The 15,243-nt window shown below is 35.8% G+C and overlaps 1 protein-coding gene across 2 annotated transcripts; it reads left to right on the top strand.

The window, feature by feature from the left end:
• The first annotated feature begins 204 nt into the window (after positions 1–204).
• Positions 205–14,685, top strand: LOC121411561 (serine/arginine-rich splicing factor 7-like). Of its 2 annotated transcripts, none has more exons than XM_041604354.1 (5): positions 205–350; positions 6,548–6,776; positions 8,894–9,106; positions 13,325–13,468; positions 14,494–14,685. In XM_041604354.1, exons 2-5 carry the CDS (start codon positions 6,556–6,558, stop codon positions 14,507–14,509), a joined length of 594 nt encoding a protein of 197 aa, XP_041460288.1. In that variant the 5' UTR covers positions 205–350; positions 6,548–6,555; the 3' UTR covers positions 14,510–14,685. The 2 variants fall into 2 exon arrangements, with proteins under 2 accessions (XP_041460288.1, XP_041460287.1); XM_041604353.1 differs by having other exon boundaries at positions 206–350; positions 6,541–6,776.
• Positions 14,686–15,243: the final 558 nt, after the last annotated feature.

The raw sequence follows: 15,243 nt of genomic DNA, 5'->3' as shown, positions 1-15,243 counted from the left end.
GAATCAGTGTTAGATTTTCAATTATATTCATCACTTTTGTGAATCAGCAATATCAAATTGACAAAAAATTCGAATGGGAACTTTGGGTCAAACGAATATCTTCAGCCCGCCTCTGGTCTAATATACGTATAGGCTCGATCAAAGGGGATCGGAGGGGGGGTGGGGGCGGTGGTGTCATATGACGAAATGCATTGTGGTATAGCTTGCATTTATCCAACACGCGTATACACGGAACAGTCAACTTATTTATTAGAATCCTGTCTTGGACTTGGAAGACGGAAGTTAAACAACAGGTTGGACCAAAAAGTTGAAATTGTACTACGGTACTCGCACAGCCAGAGCAGGAAAACGTATGTTATGAATTTTTTTCATCTTGTATTGAAATTGAGATCGAGACGGCTCGCTAGCTCGAAGTCGAACGCGATCGAACTTCCTGCACTTGCTGTGCAGCGCATTGTGTCAGGCCATATAGCCTAGGCATAGGTCCATGGTCAGGCTCAGACGGTGCCAGGGAATGATTGCACGAAACTACGATTCGAACATGACGAAAGAGGGTCTTTCCAACTAAGGACCGTCTTTCGTGTCGCCCATCTTGTATGATGCGCTGTATGCAGGATATTTCTGAAATGTATGATAAACAAATAAACTTAGTTAACTAGCATTCAAATCAATAATGTACCGTATAGGCGGCCAGACCATTAGAAGGAGATATGACGCTTTGCTCCATGCGCTGCACCGCTAATCCCTCACTCAGTCTCAGCAGGGTCCTCACGGTGCATTACACAGGCCGCTAGTAAATCAGATAAGGAAAGTTGATAGACGCGATCGACAGCTCGTGCTTGCGCAGTAGCGTTTTCACCAATGGAAATGCATTTCAAATCTGCTTCACGGATTAACATGGCGGCTCACGATTTCGAACGTCGTGATTTCGAAGACGAAAATCTGGTTTTGCCTTTTGGAACCAGCTGAATGCAGGCCTGACCAGATTTCTCAAAAAGAAATACGGGACAATCGACAAAGTACGCTGCATGAGCGGATCGACCGAGCCAGGTCTTAAAAAAAAAAGATCAACAAAGGAGGCTACATCATGGTGTTCGACTTGGGGAAAAAATTTACAGAATTGGAAGGTGGGGGGTGAACGAAAGAATGAAGAAGGAAATGAAAAGGCGAAAGAAAAGAGTTGAATTGAGAACGGAAAGAAAGAAAAAATGAAGTGGAAAATGAAGGAAAAAATAAAGAAAAAAAAGGAATGTTAGAATAAAATGATGAAAGATAGAATAAAAGAAAAAAACGTTTCCGTCATTATTTGAAATGAATTAAGAAGGAAAGAAAAAGAAAAGGAGGAAGGGAAGATGTGTGAAAGAAAACATAAAGGAGAGAAAAAGAAGCAAGAAAAAAGGATGAGGAAAGAAAGAACGAATAAAAGAAAAATGTTTCCTTTATTCTTTGAAAGAAAGAAAAACAGGAAGGAAGGGAGGGAGGGAAATAAAGAAAAAAGGACACAAAGTAGAAGGAAAAAATATAATAAAGAATGGAAGAAAGGATGAAAGAGAAGGAGGAAAAAATAAAGGAAGGAGAGAATTTAAGAGAAAATAATGGAAGGAGAGAAAGAATGAAAAGAAAAGGGAGAAGGAATCAAAGAAAAGTGGAAAGAAATAAGGGAAAGGAAAAATGAAGGGAAAAAAGGAAATTTAAAATAGGATGGAGAGTAAGACAAAGAAGGAAAGAAAGAAAAATGAACAGAGAAGATCAGGAGAGAAAGATGGGATGGAATAAAAAAAGGGGGCAAAGAGGAAGGATGATGCCAGAAAAAAGGATATGAAAGAAAGAAAGAAAAAAGTACAATCTTAAACAAACAAAAAATCCCATAATTTAACAAAAAAATCATGATATTCGATGTTTCTAAATATATCTAGAACAGAAATAGAATGTTTTAGAAATGAGGGGGGGGGGGGGTGGTCAGGTGTCTGGACACTTTATATTTTGGAAGCCTTCTTTTTTTTCTTTAGATTAAACTTAAAAATATGAATTCAATAGTTGTAATCATCTTTTATTTTGTTCTCTATAATATTTTTAAATCATGATTATTTTTTGTACTAAAAATTGTAAAACTTCTCTTGTAAATTTTTCCAAATGACTTGGTAACTTAAAATGAATCGTCCTGACATAGAACTAGGTATACTTCTTTGTGGTCCCAAACATGTTGTTTTTAAGTTCTTTATTATGCAGAATAACAATTTTTGTACTTTGTTCTCCTTTTTACTGGTTTGTAAATTAAATCTATTCGCTCCGCGGCCCCTGCTATTTTCCAAAAACGATCCAGAGACAAGAGCTGAGCGAGCACGGAGCTCCCGTCATTCATTACACTCACTTTCAACTTACACAAATAGGAGTGCGTGGGGCACCGGAGGGTACTCCACGATGCCACAATCGCCAGAGAAATGCCCCGCAGATTCGTCGTTATATTATCAAAACCATTGTAACCTCGCTAATAATCTTTGCATCAAAATTAAGCTCAAAGTTATACCAGGGAGCCCAGGGGCTTACCGTGTATTTGTCCATACTCACGGGACTAGCAGAGATGCCAACCCTCCCGATTTCATCGGGAGGCTCCCGAAAATTCATCCCAACTCCCGCCCTTACAATTATCATCCTTATCCTCCCGAAATTACAATTTTTTTTGCATTGATCAAATTGGATTGGAAGGACATGTATCGTCTGCTAACTTTAGCATGTAGTAACTCCATTACGTTCGCTGCTACTAAATTCTGTGTGAAAGGTAGACAAATAAGGAGCAGCGAAAAGCTGGTGCATGTGATATGCCCAACGGGAATCCACTGTGCACCAGGCCGGTAGGCCCGTCTAGCTTCGCGAAGCGTGTGTGCTCGCGGCCACTGGATTTGTCGAGTCGTGCGGTGGAATCTCGGTGTGTGATTTCGGCGTATTGATGGGTTGATATTGACATGAAATGGCGGAAAATCAACAAAAGAAGACCAAGAAATGGTCTCAGAAGTATAAGACTGAATACAGTCTCCAGTACCTGTGTGTTCGGAAGTCGGAAAGAGGAATTTACCATGCATTTTGCGCAATTTGCAGCGTGGACATTTCAGTTGAGCACGGAGGTCGTGATGATAATTCGGAAGCACTTAACGTTCGGGAGCAAACGGCATAGGCCTACGGACATTGCGAAGACAAGATCTTTGAGCTCCACTAGGTTTGACTAGTACCCTGTTGTCTTTATTTCACCAAGCAAGGGACCAGCGCTGAGCTTTTCTTTACTGGATTTATAGTGGAACATAACCTGCCTATATCCGATAGTGATAATTCCTCCTTATTATTACAGGTACTCCTTTTGTCCCCTCATTTTTTTTACATGTAAAAATGCATATTTGATATTTTTTCATGTTAAAAAAGTGGGAACAATGTTTATTTGAAAACATGTGAAATGCCCCCAAAATAAGGGTCAGATTGCACCAGAGAGCATCTAGAAACCCAGAGCTGGACCCCGGCCGCAAGGGTCGAGCGCTCCGCGCTCGAGATGTGCGCTACGCGCACAGAATTTGGTGGCGGTTGCAAATCCTCCCTAATTCTGATTTCCAAAAGTTGGCATCTCTGGACTAGCGTGATTTATGGTCTAAATATTTCTCCAAATGAATTGTGAAAAGAGAAATTATGCACTTACCATGATTGTATGGATGAAGGTCTAACGAGTGGCAGTTTTCCTGACATCTGGGCAGAGACTGGAACCTCAAAAAACGAAAAGTTCTCTCCTTCTACCCCCGTCTCGATCGGCCATTTTTGTTAAGAATTGCAACAAAATGGCCGTCTGCAAATGGAAATGTGATCAGCAGATTCCTAATGAAAAATTTCCCCTTTCCATCGTGTACCATATTTTTCGGAATATAAACCGCGGCCGTGTATTAACCGCACCCCAAAAATCGGGAGGCTCTGAAAAAAAAAATAGGCAAACCGAGTTAGATATTTATTTGGATGAGCAAGTTTTACTAGCACTTTTTGACAGACCAAAATATATATCACTCATTTTTGTATTTTAGAAAATGGTTACTTCATTCTTTAACTTTATTTTTCAAAGAATATAAATTATTTCTTTGTAGAATAAAGAAAAAAGAGACCATGAAATGGCAGTATTGTATATCAAACTTATAGTCTAAAATCGGAAAAAGAAAACAAAAATGTTGAGAAAAGAGTGAGGGGGGAAAAATGAAGAGTAGAGGACATATTTTATTGCCTATTTTCTAACCGATTACGATCGATTACAATTACATGCCTTTTGTAAAGCATTTTCAATGCACTTTTTAGGTGTAAAAAATAAGTTTTCATTACAAAAAACAGGGTTTTTTTAAGGAAAAGGTGACCATAAATTGGCATTTTTTAATATCAAAATTATGGTATAAAAAGGGAAAGTTTTTTTTTATATTGAGAGAAATAAAGAATAAAGGACATTATTTATTGCCTTTTTAATAACCGATTACGATTACGATCAGTTACGATTACATGCCTATTGAAGAGCATTTCCCATGCAATTTTATTTGAAAAAAAAGTTTTCACCACAACACAATCAGATTTTTTTGGAAAACATTTTTAAATTGATAGTTACATAAATGATATTAACAAATCTTTACAAAGAAGATTTTTTAAAGAAAACTTCGCAAAATATACTTCCTATTTTTAGTAACCAACAAATACATGTAATTATACATTAAATATTCTATATAATTGTTGGTTCCAGTCCAAGTAATATTACCAACAAAACATATTCAATTTTCTGACGAAATTTGGTTGTTTTTTGTCTCACCTGCGAAGCAGAGTGAGACTATAGGCGCCGCTTTTCCGACGGCGACGGCGGCGGCGGCGTCAACATCAAATCTTAACCTGAGGTTAAGTTTTTGAAATGACATCATAACTTAGAAAGTATATGGACCTAGTTCATGAAACTTGGCCATAAGGTTAATCAAGTATTACTGAACATCCTATTAAAGTTTCATGTCACATGACCAAGGTCAAAGGTCATTTAGGGTCAATGAACTTAGACCATGTTGGAGGAATCAACATCGAAATCTTAACCTGAGGTTAAGTTTTTGAAATGTCATCATAACTTGGAAAATATATGGACCTAGTTCATGAAACTTGGACATAAGGTTAATCAAGTATCACTGAATATCCTGCATGAGTTTCACGTCACATGACCAAGGTCAAAGGTCATTTAGGGTCAATGAACTTTGGCCGAATTGGGGATATCTGTTGAATTCCCACCATAACTTTGAAAGTTTATGGATATGATTCATGAAACTTGGACATAATAGTAATCAAGCATCACTGAATATTTTGTGCAAGTTTCAGGTCTCATGATTAAGGTCAAAGGTCATTTAGGGTCAATGAACTTTGGCCGAATCGGGGGTATCTGTTGAATTACCATCATAACTTTGAAAGTTTATTAGTCTAGTTCATTAAACTTGGACATATGAGTAATCAAATATCACTGAACATCCTGTGCGCGTTTCAGGTCACATGACCAAGGTCAAAGGTCAATGAACTTTGGCCGAATTGGGTTTATCTGTTGAATTACCATCAAAACTATGAAAGTTAATGGATTTTATTCATGAAACTTGTACATAAGAGTAATCAAGTATCACTGAACATCCTGTGCGAGTTTCAGGTCACATGATCAAGGTCAAAGGTCATGTATGGTCAATGAACTTTGGCCATGTTGGGGTTTTTTGTTGAATAACCATCATATCTCTGTAAGTTTATTGGTCTCGTTCATAAAAAGTGGACATAAGAGTAACCATGTATCCCTGAACATCTTGTGCGAGTTAGAGTAGTATTCAAAGTCAGCACTGCTGCTATATTGAACCGCGTGATGCAGGTGAGACGGCCAGAGGCATTCCACTTGTTTTTGTATAAACCACACCCAATATTTCAAGATTGTAAAGCGGGAAAAAAGGTGCGGTTTATACACCGGAAAATACGGTACTTCAACAGTTCACTAGACCTCACCTACATTTGTTTTTATCCACCCACAAAACAAATTGGCTTCTGACCTCATTAGGTAGTGCTGCACCAGCCCGAGTTTGCTCAGTTTCCAGATTTTTGCCCGATCAGCCCTCTTCGCGATTAATCTCGAGATTCAAGAAACCCTGTCTCCACCATCGCAAGAAGAGCGATTCCTGCTCGAGCGAGGCATTGATACATTGTGGTCTGATGCCGTGAATGAATAATCTCTAAGTGCAATTTGCACCTGCAAATTAGCGGGATAATTTGTAAAATAGGAGAATGTTAAATGGGAGAATGTCTTCCATATGGGAGGTTATCTCCATTACAGATAACATCGACATTTGTAAAGAATTTTGGTAGAGCTATCCAATTTCATAGGTAGTCTTCAGTAGTACAGGAGCAGAATTTTCTGTTAAATATATTGTTTCACCATTAAGCTCATCTTACTTTTAAAATCGTGGTATTTCGAACATTTTTTCCCCCTCTGAGTCTCAGTAATATTGTATTGATGTATCTTGATTACAGAATACAGAGTAAATCATGTCGAGGTACGGCAGAGGATATTCACCGGATCGGTACGAAAATAAGGTGTATGTAGGAAACTTGCCATCAGACGCCAGTCGGACAGATTTGGAAACAGCATTCATGAAATTTGGGCATGTCAAGAATGTCTGGGTCGCTAGGAACCCACCAGGCTTTGCTTTCATATTTTTTGATGATAAGCGTGATGCTGAGGATGCGGTAGAAGAACTTGACGACACGTAAGAACTATTATTTACATATAAGGGTACTGGGTCCCGTTGCATAAAAATTAGTAAAACAGTAACTTTGCCAGTCAATGGGTGCAGCCATGGTAACAATGATCAACAGCCAGTCAGAATCAAGGATTTCATGGAAGTTACCATTGGATAGCAAATTTTCTATAATAGTAACTTTAAATAGTGCCCAGTCAGACTATAATATGATTAGAACATACAGTATAGAATGAAATCGGACAACTTCTGTCATTCTAAAGTTTTCATTATTTTGTTAAATCAGTTCTATGCATGTCTTCATGGATGGGCAATGTCATCTCTTCTCTTTTCTTGTGGATATTTATTCCAATTTTGTTCACCAAGAATGAAAAAAAAAGATCTAATGGGCAAGATAATCATTGTTGCACTTTATTTTCTTATTTAAAAAAAGAAGATATGCACATGTATAAAAATAAAAAATCCCTAATATCGGGAATTCAAAGCCCATAATGGTTTTAGTGACATTGAAAACTTTTTGGCAAAGAAGAAACTTAAGTAAAATACCAGTATGTCAAAAATGGAGATTTGATATTTAATTTCTTGTATTTGTACAAATGTATCTGCTCGACTTGTAGACTGTACAGTACAATCCTAAGTGCTGCTCTGTTTAATCACGTAAATTTGATTTGTTTCTTCACATTGTGATTTAAATTGATGAATAAAGATAGAAAAAAAAAATTATGAACTAAAATATGATATTATGTAATAACATAAAAAAGGAAAGTGGAAACAAGATTTGATCATGGTGTAACTGTTATTAAAAAAGGCTGAACTTTAAAAATTCAATAGATTTGTTATTTTTTATATCACATTTTATTTTATTATTCATTTTATCGGTACCTAAAAATGAGCAGCAGCACACGCTGAGAGGGTTAATTTCATACAAAAATTCATGAATACATGTAACAAACACAAAAATGGAGATTCTAACCCAAGTGTAAATTTGTTTATTCATAAGAATTCAAAAAAGCAGATACCCAGTAATGTGAAAATTTGATTGAATGTCACAATATGTATGTTTCTTAGTTGAAAAAGTAATAAGTACATGTAGTGGAAGGAGATTTCCTTGCAAAGAGGGACTACACTTGCATTCTTTTCATTTCCATCTTTAGTCTTTTATATATTTTTATATTTGATAAATATTACTTTATTTTCAAAGATTTTCTAATGTCAGATTGTTAGTACATCGTGTTCCTTTTCTTTTGGCTTTGAGACCACTAACTGAAAATACTCTGTAATGCGAGGGAAATAACGACCACCACTATTAAGGGTCTAGTGAGACACTGGTCATTATCATTTTCTCATAACCTTATTTGTTTCCTCAGGTTAAAGAAAATATGTTGTTTCGTTGAAACATTGCACTCTGGTGCATGTTAGCACAAAAATAAAGAGCGCATACAGTATGTATGTGACCCAATAAAACACATGCAATTGGATACAATCTAAAACCCTATTAAAAATATAGTTCTCTCATTAAAGGGATGGTCCAGGCTGAAAATATTTATATCTAAATAGAGTAAAATTCACAGAGCAAAATGCTGAAAATTTCATCAAAATCAGATATAAAATAATGAAGTTACACTTTCCTATGTTATTACATGAAATCATTAATGTTTCATTTGAATGTGTAAATGATGTGCTGCCATGATAATGAAATATTAAAGTTCCGTCAATAAATAACTAATGCAATTAATCAGTTGTCAATCCAACTGTTTTAGTTCTTTGTAGTAGACAAATTTTAAATAAACCTGATTTCATATGATAAAATATGCCCAAAATCAGCCCACCTAATGAATATTCATAAAGACATGCCTAGAACTGTTTCACTGGAATAATGCAAATATTTAATATTCAATAACTTTTTTATTTGTTATCCAATTTTGATCAAATTGTCAGCATTTTGCTCTGTGAATTTTACTCTATTTATTGAGAAATTAATATTTCCAGCCTGGACCATCTCTTTAATTGTTGTGATATGTGTGTTAAATAAACTACACTGTACATGTAGTCATTCCATTTCCTTGTTGAACAATAATGTTCAAAGTACAGATGGTGTTAAATTCTTTCTGAAACTTTGTTTACAGACATCTCTGTGGAGTAAAGGTTCGAGTTGAGATGTCTTCTGGTGAAAGTAGGAGGTCTCGTGGTCGTGGCTTTAGACCCGGTGGTTTTAGACCCCGTCGGAATATTGAAAATGAACGATGCTACGAGTGTGGTCAGAGGGGTCACTTTGCAAGAGACTGCCGTGATAAGAGAAGAAGATCGCCAGGTGGTTACAGGAGTAGTAGACGCTCAAGGTGAGGTCAAAGTTCAGTCTTGATTGAGCTGAATGTAAAGAATAGAAATTAATTAAATCAGTCAAAAAAAGGTTCTATTTCAGAACCAAATTTTACATATCTGATTTTGTTCAAGGGGTGTTTCACAAAGAGTTAAGTGTGTGAAATCTTGCTTTGGCTATGGCTTAAAGACATTCCACAGTTAAAATGAGATTCATATCATTTTCACAAATTTGTTTATACAGAGTTAATTTAGCACCTGAATATTTATGCAAAGAAATAACATGGGATCATGTGCTTAATTTTTGCTGTTGAGCTTTAAACTTCACCCAATTGGAAGTTCTTGAGAATTGCGCATTATTTGGCACTTAAGACCCAATGAGATCACTACTGTACTGTACTGTACGTCGAGGTTAAACCTCTATTACGAAGTCAAAGTCCATGTAAATTTCATCACAATTTTCAGTATACATGTAGTTCAGAATTGTATACTGAAGATGGAAAATTCATACGTTATTCATTTGCCATTTTAAGGCTACCTTTAGCAGCACCTTCATTTCTTCAAAAAAATTGAAATTTCTATAACAAATCAAAGAAGGGCAATAAATGTTGCACTTTATTCAAAATAATGTAATTTTTGCCGAAATTTGCAAGTTTTTAGAGGCAGGTGTAATTATAAAAAAATAGGGGTTCATTTGTTCGTTTTCACACTATCAGCACTTTCGTTGGAGCAAGTGTGCTACAATGTATTTAAAACACCCAAAACACGCCAAAGGCTTTGTATCTATATGAGGAAAAATTCCAAACCACTCTACCATTTATTCGAAATTGGGGTCACTCACATCCGTCATGCATTGCACCACTTCAGAGTAAAGTATTCAGAAATTGTAATGATACGTAAAACATTGGTCCATGGATTATTTTCAGCTAGTTAGCTTTACAAAATAACATATCAGATCTCCAGTTAGAATGCAGATCATGTGAAAAATCAGCTGATACCTGTCACTGATTAATCACCTGTTAATCCATTGTGACGTCAATGCGCATAGCGTGAAATATGCGCATCTCATGATGTGCAAATGCAACTGTGGAACGTCCTTAAATACTTATATAGTGCGTAACCTTATTGATGACTGACTACACAGAAGTGCCTGTCCTCAGAGTTTGATTTGACCACTATTACATGAAACTATTCATGTAGGTGCGACTCTCTGTAATACTCCAATCTTAGTGAAACACAGGTTACATTTCAAGTGGGTGTTTGACAAAAATTTAAATGTCATTTGTAATCACTCTTACATTTCAGTCGCATGTGGTATAAAGTGCATTGCCACATTGGTCAGATCATGGGCATAAGACGTGCACTACCATGTATCCATCAATAAGATGATGTGTTGAATAATATGTGCCTGTTGACATTTAAGCATGATTATGAATCATTCTTTACTTTTTGTGAAACATCCACGGGACTTTTGATATATATAAAACCTGCACAAATCTATTTTTCACCTTTCTTTTTTCCAGCCAATTTCCTTGAATATTTTTTTTCATATTGATGATGACAACAAGCCATATCAAACAATATGTAAAACATGAATTTGAAACGCACCCATCTACATGTATAGCTTTCCTGATACTGAGAAAGTACAGGTCCAGCAGTACCGTGCACGTGTAGAGCTCTGTATTTGTACTTTTAGGTCAGATATAGGTAATGTTCCAGCATTGTCAGGTAATGTATTTGAGGAAACCCTGTGCCCAATGTGGCATAGTTTCAACTCTATTCATCAACCTTTATTCAAGATAGTTACAATAAGAAATTGTAATACATCTTATTTTCATTTAATATTTTTCTGGTCAGGCTAAACCCTTCACTTGGAAGGTTTTGACTATTTTTTTTCCAGAACACAAAAAGTTAATGCCATGGAAATTTTCCTTTAAAATCAGCTTAATTTATGAGATGAAATTTGCGATATACTTGTTAAGGATAGCATTGCGATGCGACACGAGTATTCCTGAAAATATGTCTTTTAAAAAAATTTTTTGGTGTGCAAATTTCATATTAGGATGATACTTTTTATTCGATTCAATTCAGTTGTGCTGCTTTGATAATGTAATTGAATTAGGGTTGATTTTTGTTGTTGAACCAGTCAGAGGTTTGCACAGTCTTGGCCTAAAACCACTTGGTCTTATTAATAATATATCAAACTCTACACGGTCTAACTTCATTTAATCAAAGGGCAAATGTTTAAATTCAGAGAAACAATATTATACTTTAATGCCCTTTCTTCCCCCCCCCCCCCTCCCCCCCATCCAAACACTTAGGAGGATTGTAGATCCTGCTAAACAAACGTTCCAATATCAGAGTTCACAAATTATTGTGTGATTAGACCAAAATCTAAGCACAATTAGTAATAAAATTTGATGATTTGACCAAATGGCAGTTATTAGACAGAAAGAAAGGTGGACCAAAAGTATCTTTCCCGAATGGGGATGATCCATCTGGAATTGTGTAAATTTGACCCATTGGTCTTAGGCCAAGCACTTGTAAACCAACTTTAAAAAATCAGTGTTTGTGAACCACTACCTTAATCCTTACCCCTTTCAGGGCCCAACTAGTACGGTCCTATTGACAACCCACAATGCCTCTGCCATCATAACCCTTCATGTTCAAAGCAACAATGTCGCACCATGCGCCCTTCTTGCATCCATCAGTTCTCTCCGATGAGTACAGCGTAGGTGTGAGCAACCACACCGGTAGGGCCATGTTCGGCCATCTTTGTCAGTGATCTTCGCCACGTCCCCAAAGCTGCCCACTGGCTGAAAAATCTACATGTAGTTATCAAAAAGTTAAAGGCTGCCAATTTGGGGAATAATGGTAGAAATCATCCAACAAAGGAATGTTTTGGACACGGTAAGGGTCAGCTGGCATCGTGCCCCAAGTAAGAAGCCTCGTGTGGACATTCCTTTTTGATGATCAACTAAAGTAGTCTGTAAGGTAAAAGAAAGCACCGTGGCAGTAGGGCATCGGATAATCAGAGGCTACAAGGGTAGTAAAAACGAGTCCCCCTCAGCGCGCCAGCAATGTGTTTTTGTCGACCTGCACATCTGTAAATGATTTACATCAATGTCATCTTCTTTTGCAGTTATTTTCAATTCAGGTAGTATACTGGTGTAGACTTTTGATGAAGATTGAATGTTCTTGTGAGAATGTTTATCTATGCTCATGTTTAGTAGCCTTAAAGCCTAATTCCAGTTTTAGTTGATCCCTCCTAAAAGTGCATGTCACAATTTCAAATCCTTTATGTGTATGCCCTAAATTTATATGATGTGGAGGATATTGGATAATGATATACCACATATCAAGGAGCAATTTACTATATGGTCGTAGTAAACAGCACTACATATTGACATATTAGATTATTTTTTGTTGGATGAATTTTGCAATTTTAAGTAAAAATTCATTTTGCTTGGGTATCCAATCAAATTGAAATATACATTTTTAATCATTTTTGTTTTAATATAAATATATTTCTCAAGCAAGGGCTAAAATTTTCAGGATGTAGCTTTTCGATATCTAATTTAATTACGGTACTTTATTTGCAAAAGTTATTGTTCAAAGGGCCCCTATTTAAAGAATACATAATTACTAAGAGAGGGTGCCAGATATACAAAAACTACACTACACTATTTGAGGATTTAAAAGTTAGTTGATCAAGTTTCTTAACAAAGCTTTTGACAGGCTTCAAGTTTGCCCCCCCTCCAGATAAAGAGAAATAACTAACTTTTTACTTATAACAATTATGATGTCACTCAATACAACACAAAAGATTCTAGAAATTTTACAAATGTCTTTTTTTTTAGTTTCTTAACATTTTCAAGGGGAGGACGAAATAAATAATGATTCAATACTTTTCAACAACAAGCTAAAGCATTTGTTTCCCCCCTATTATAAGAGATCCTTATCTTATTTAATCTGTAAGATCTTTTTGTGTTTATGCACAGTGTGCTGAAATACAACTAACCTCTTTCTGAGTTTTAGGAGCTGTTTCACACCCCCATCAAATATAAACAATAGCGCCAGTAAATAAGTTTCATGAAAAGTATCTTGTTTCTTTCTATGACACGATTCCCAGCCATCTGGATTGGCTGCTTCAGTTTGTTGCTGGGATAATGTCATTGTGTAATTTGATTTTCAATACTGATGTTTCTTTGAAAAAATTTGTGCCCTTCTCACTTCAGATCCTATTCTAGGTCTCGATCTCGAAGCCCTCGCCGCCGTCGTGTTTCCAGAAGCCCTCCCAGGTACAGGAGTCGCAGCCGCAGCCGTAGCCGTAACCGAAGCGGAAGCTATAGCCAAACACGTAGCCATGTCCGAAGCAGGAGGTGGGTCTCTTTGATATGTCATTTCTTTTTTCTTATTTAATTTTATTTTTTTCTTATTTCTTTTTCTGTATGAAATATGATTAACTGATAGGAAGCTGAGCATTGTCCCCAGTCAGATTAGTTGCTTGTTGCATGCATCCCCCTCCCTTCTATAGAGAGCAAGTATTTTAAAATTTGTGATTTAAGTATGGAAAGCCAATTTTTACAAAAATCACCAACAGTAGAGATATCATATTTCAGCTCATTTGGCTCTCAAATCATTCATGATTGTCTAGGAAGTATAAATAAATTATTGTCTTCACCATCGATGAATCAGGAAAGAGCACAGTAAACACAAGAAACATACAACTTAATAAAATTTAGACACTTTTGGCTTCCCATAATATTAGCACATAGTTAGACCATTGTCTAAGTTAAACTTAACTTCAGAATACGGGCCATATTGTTTACATAGGTCCTCATGTAATCATGACATGGGCGATGTTTTGCTTCCTCTTGGATTATGCAAAAAGAGCGAGTCATGATTCTGAATCTGATCTTTAAAACTGAAGGATTCATTTTTTATGAGAATATTCAACAGAATTTTCAGTGTTGATGACAGTAAGATCAGGGGCGAAATCAAGCGTATGAAAATACTACTTTTATCTAAAAAATATGACTATTGAGCTTAATGAATTATTATTTTTACTTGTAAAATTTGGCAGCTCTGAAATAGTGTTAATGTAAATTTCTAGCCCATAGCTACTACCTATGTTACGACACTAATCCATCTTATGATCACCATAGCAAATATGAACAAGGCAATATTCTGTCCAAATCCACGCTCTGTTGGAAACATCAAGCCACTAGGCTTTTTCAAAGTGAACTATCTCACATTGGATAAAGAGATATATCTAGGGGGTTTTAACTCTAAAAAAATTCTGATTTCTCTTAAAATTTCTCTAGGAGCTAGCTGTAAGGTTCCTTTTCAAGTGATTTCTGGTTACCAGATTTTATTCTGTCTTTTTTTCATATATATCATACAGTCGTTCAAGATCGTAAGGAGTCTGGCGTGTATTGAGGATCAACGCTCAAGCAGAACCTTGGTATTGGGTTATGTAATAAATCCTAAGTACATGGATTTGATGGCCTATCTGTAAATAGGATTTTATTTTCCTTTTCTGGTTAATGATTGAGATACATTTAAAAGTGACAAACAACATTGCAACATGCAGCTTTATGCTCATTCAAAAAAAAGGGGGAAACAAATATTCAAAACATTGAAGAGTTGATATTGAGAAGAGCAAATATTTTTAAAAATCATGAAATTTTCCTTTTTAAAAAATTTGATATTATTAAATGTTCAGATAAATAGTTTGAGAAGTAATCACACATCTACTGGGGCAACAATGAATCTACAAGTGATGACATTATAAATTGGAGAAAGGATGGTTGGAACTAACAATGTATTCATGTAGATGAGATGAAATATGTTCAGAGATACATGTAGAATTATTGAGAAACTATGTTGGTACATGTATGTATGAAAATCATTTAGAAATATGTTTCATAAAAGTTTGTTTCTGCTCTCTGATACGCTAAAATAATTTTGAATGCACTAAATGTACATAGATCTTGATAATTCTCTAAATAATGTGTTGGAAGGAGACGATTGGTATTAAAGCTGAACATTTTTTCTGCAATGCGGCCATTTATATTTGTTAATGATATATAGTCAATATCGAATGTTATTGTTATCTATTGATTTATAGTGGATGAAAGACAAATCTATAAAC

This window comes from Lytechinus variegatus, chromosome 3 (assembly GCF_018143015.1).
Source record: "Lytechinus variegatus isolate NC3 chromosome 3, Lvar_3.0, whole genome shotgun sequence".
NCBI lineage: Eukaryota > Metazoa > Echinodermata > Echinoidea > Temnopleuroida > Toxopneustidae > Lytechinus > Lytechinus variegatus.
The sequence above is the reverse complement of the archived record's forward strand: the minus strand, read 5'-3'. Positions and strand labels throughout refer to the sequence as shown.

Bases quoted from the DNA above. Each gene is read 5' to 3' on its own strand.
- LOC121411561 (XM_041604354.1), top strand. From the start codon at position 6,556: ATGTCGAGGTACGGCAGAGGATATTCACCGGATCGGTACGAAAATAAG. The intron at 6,777-8,893 runs GTAAGAACTATT...CTTTGTTTACAG, and splicing joins GTAGAAGAACTTGACGACAC to ACATCTCTGTGGAGTAAAGG. The intron at 9,107-13,324 runs GTGAGGTCAAAG...TTCTCACTTCAG, and splicing joins AGGAGTAGTAGACGCTCAAG to ATCCTATTCTAGGTCTCGAT.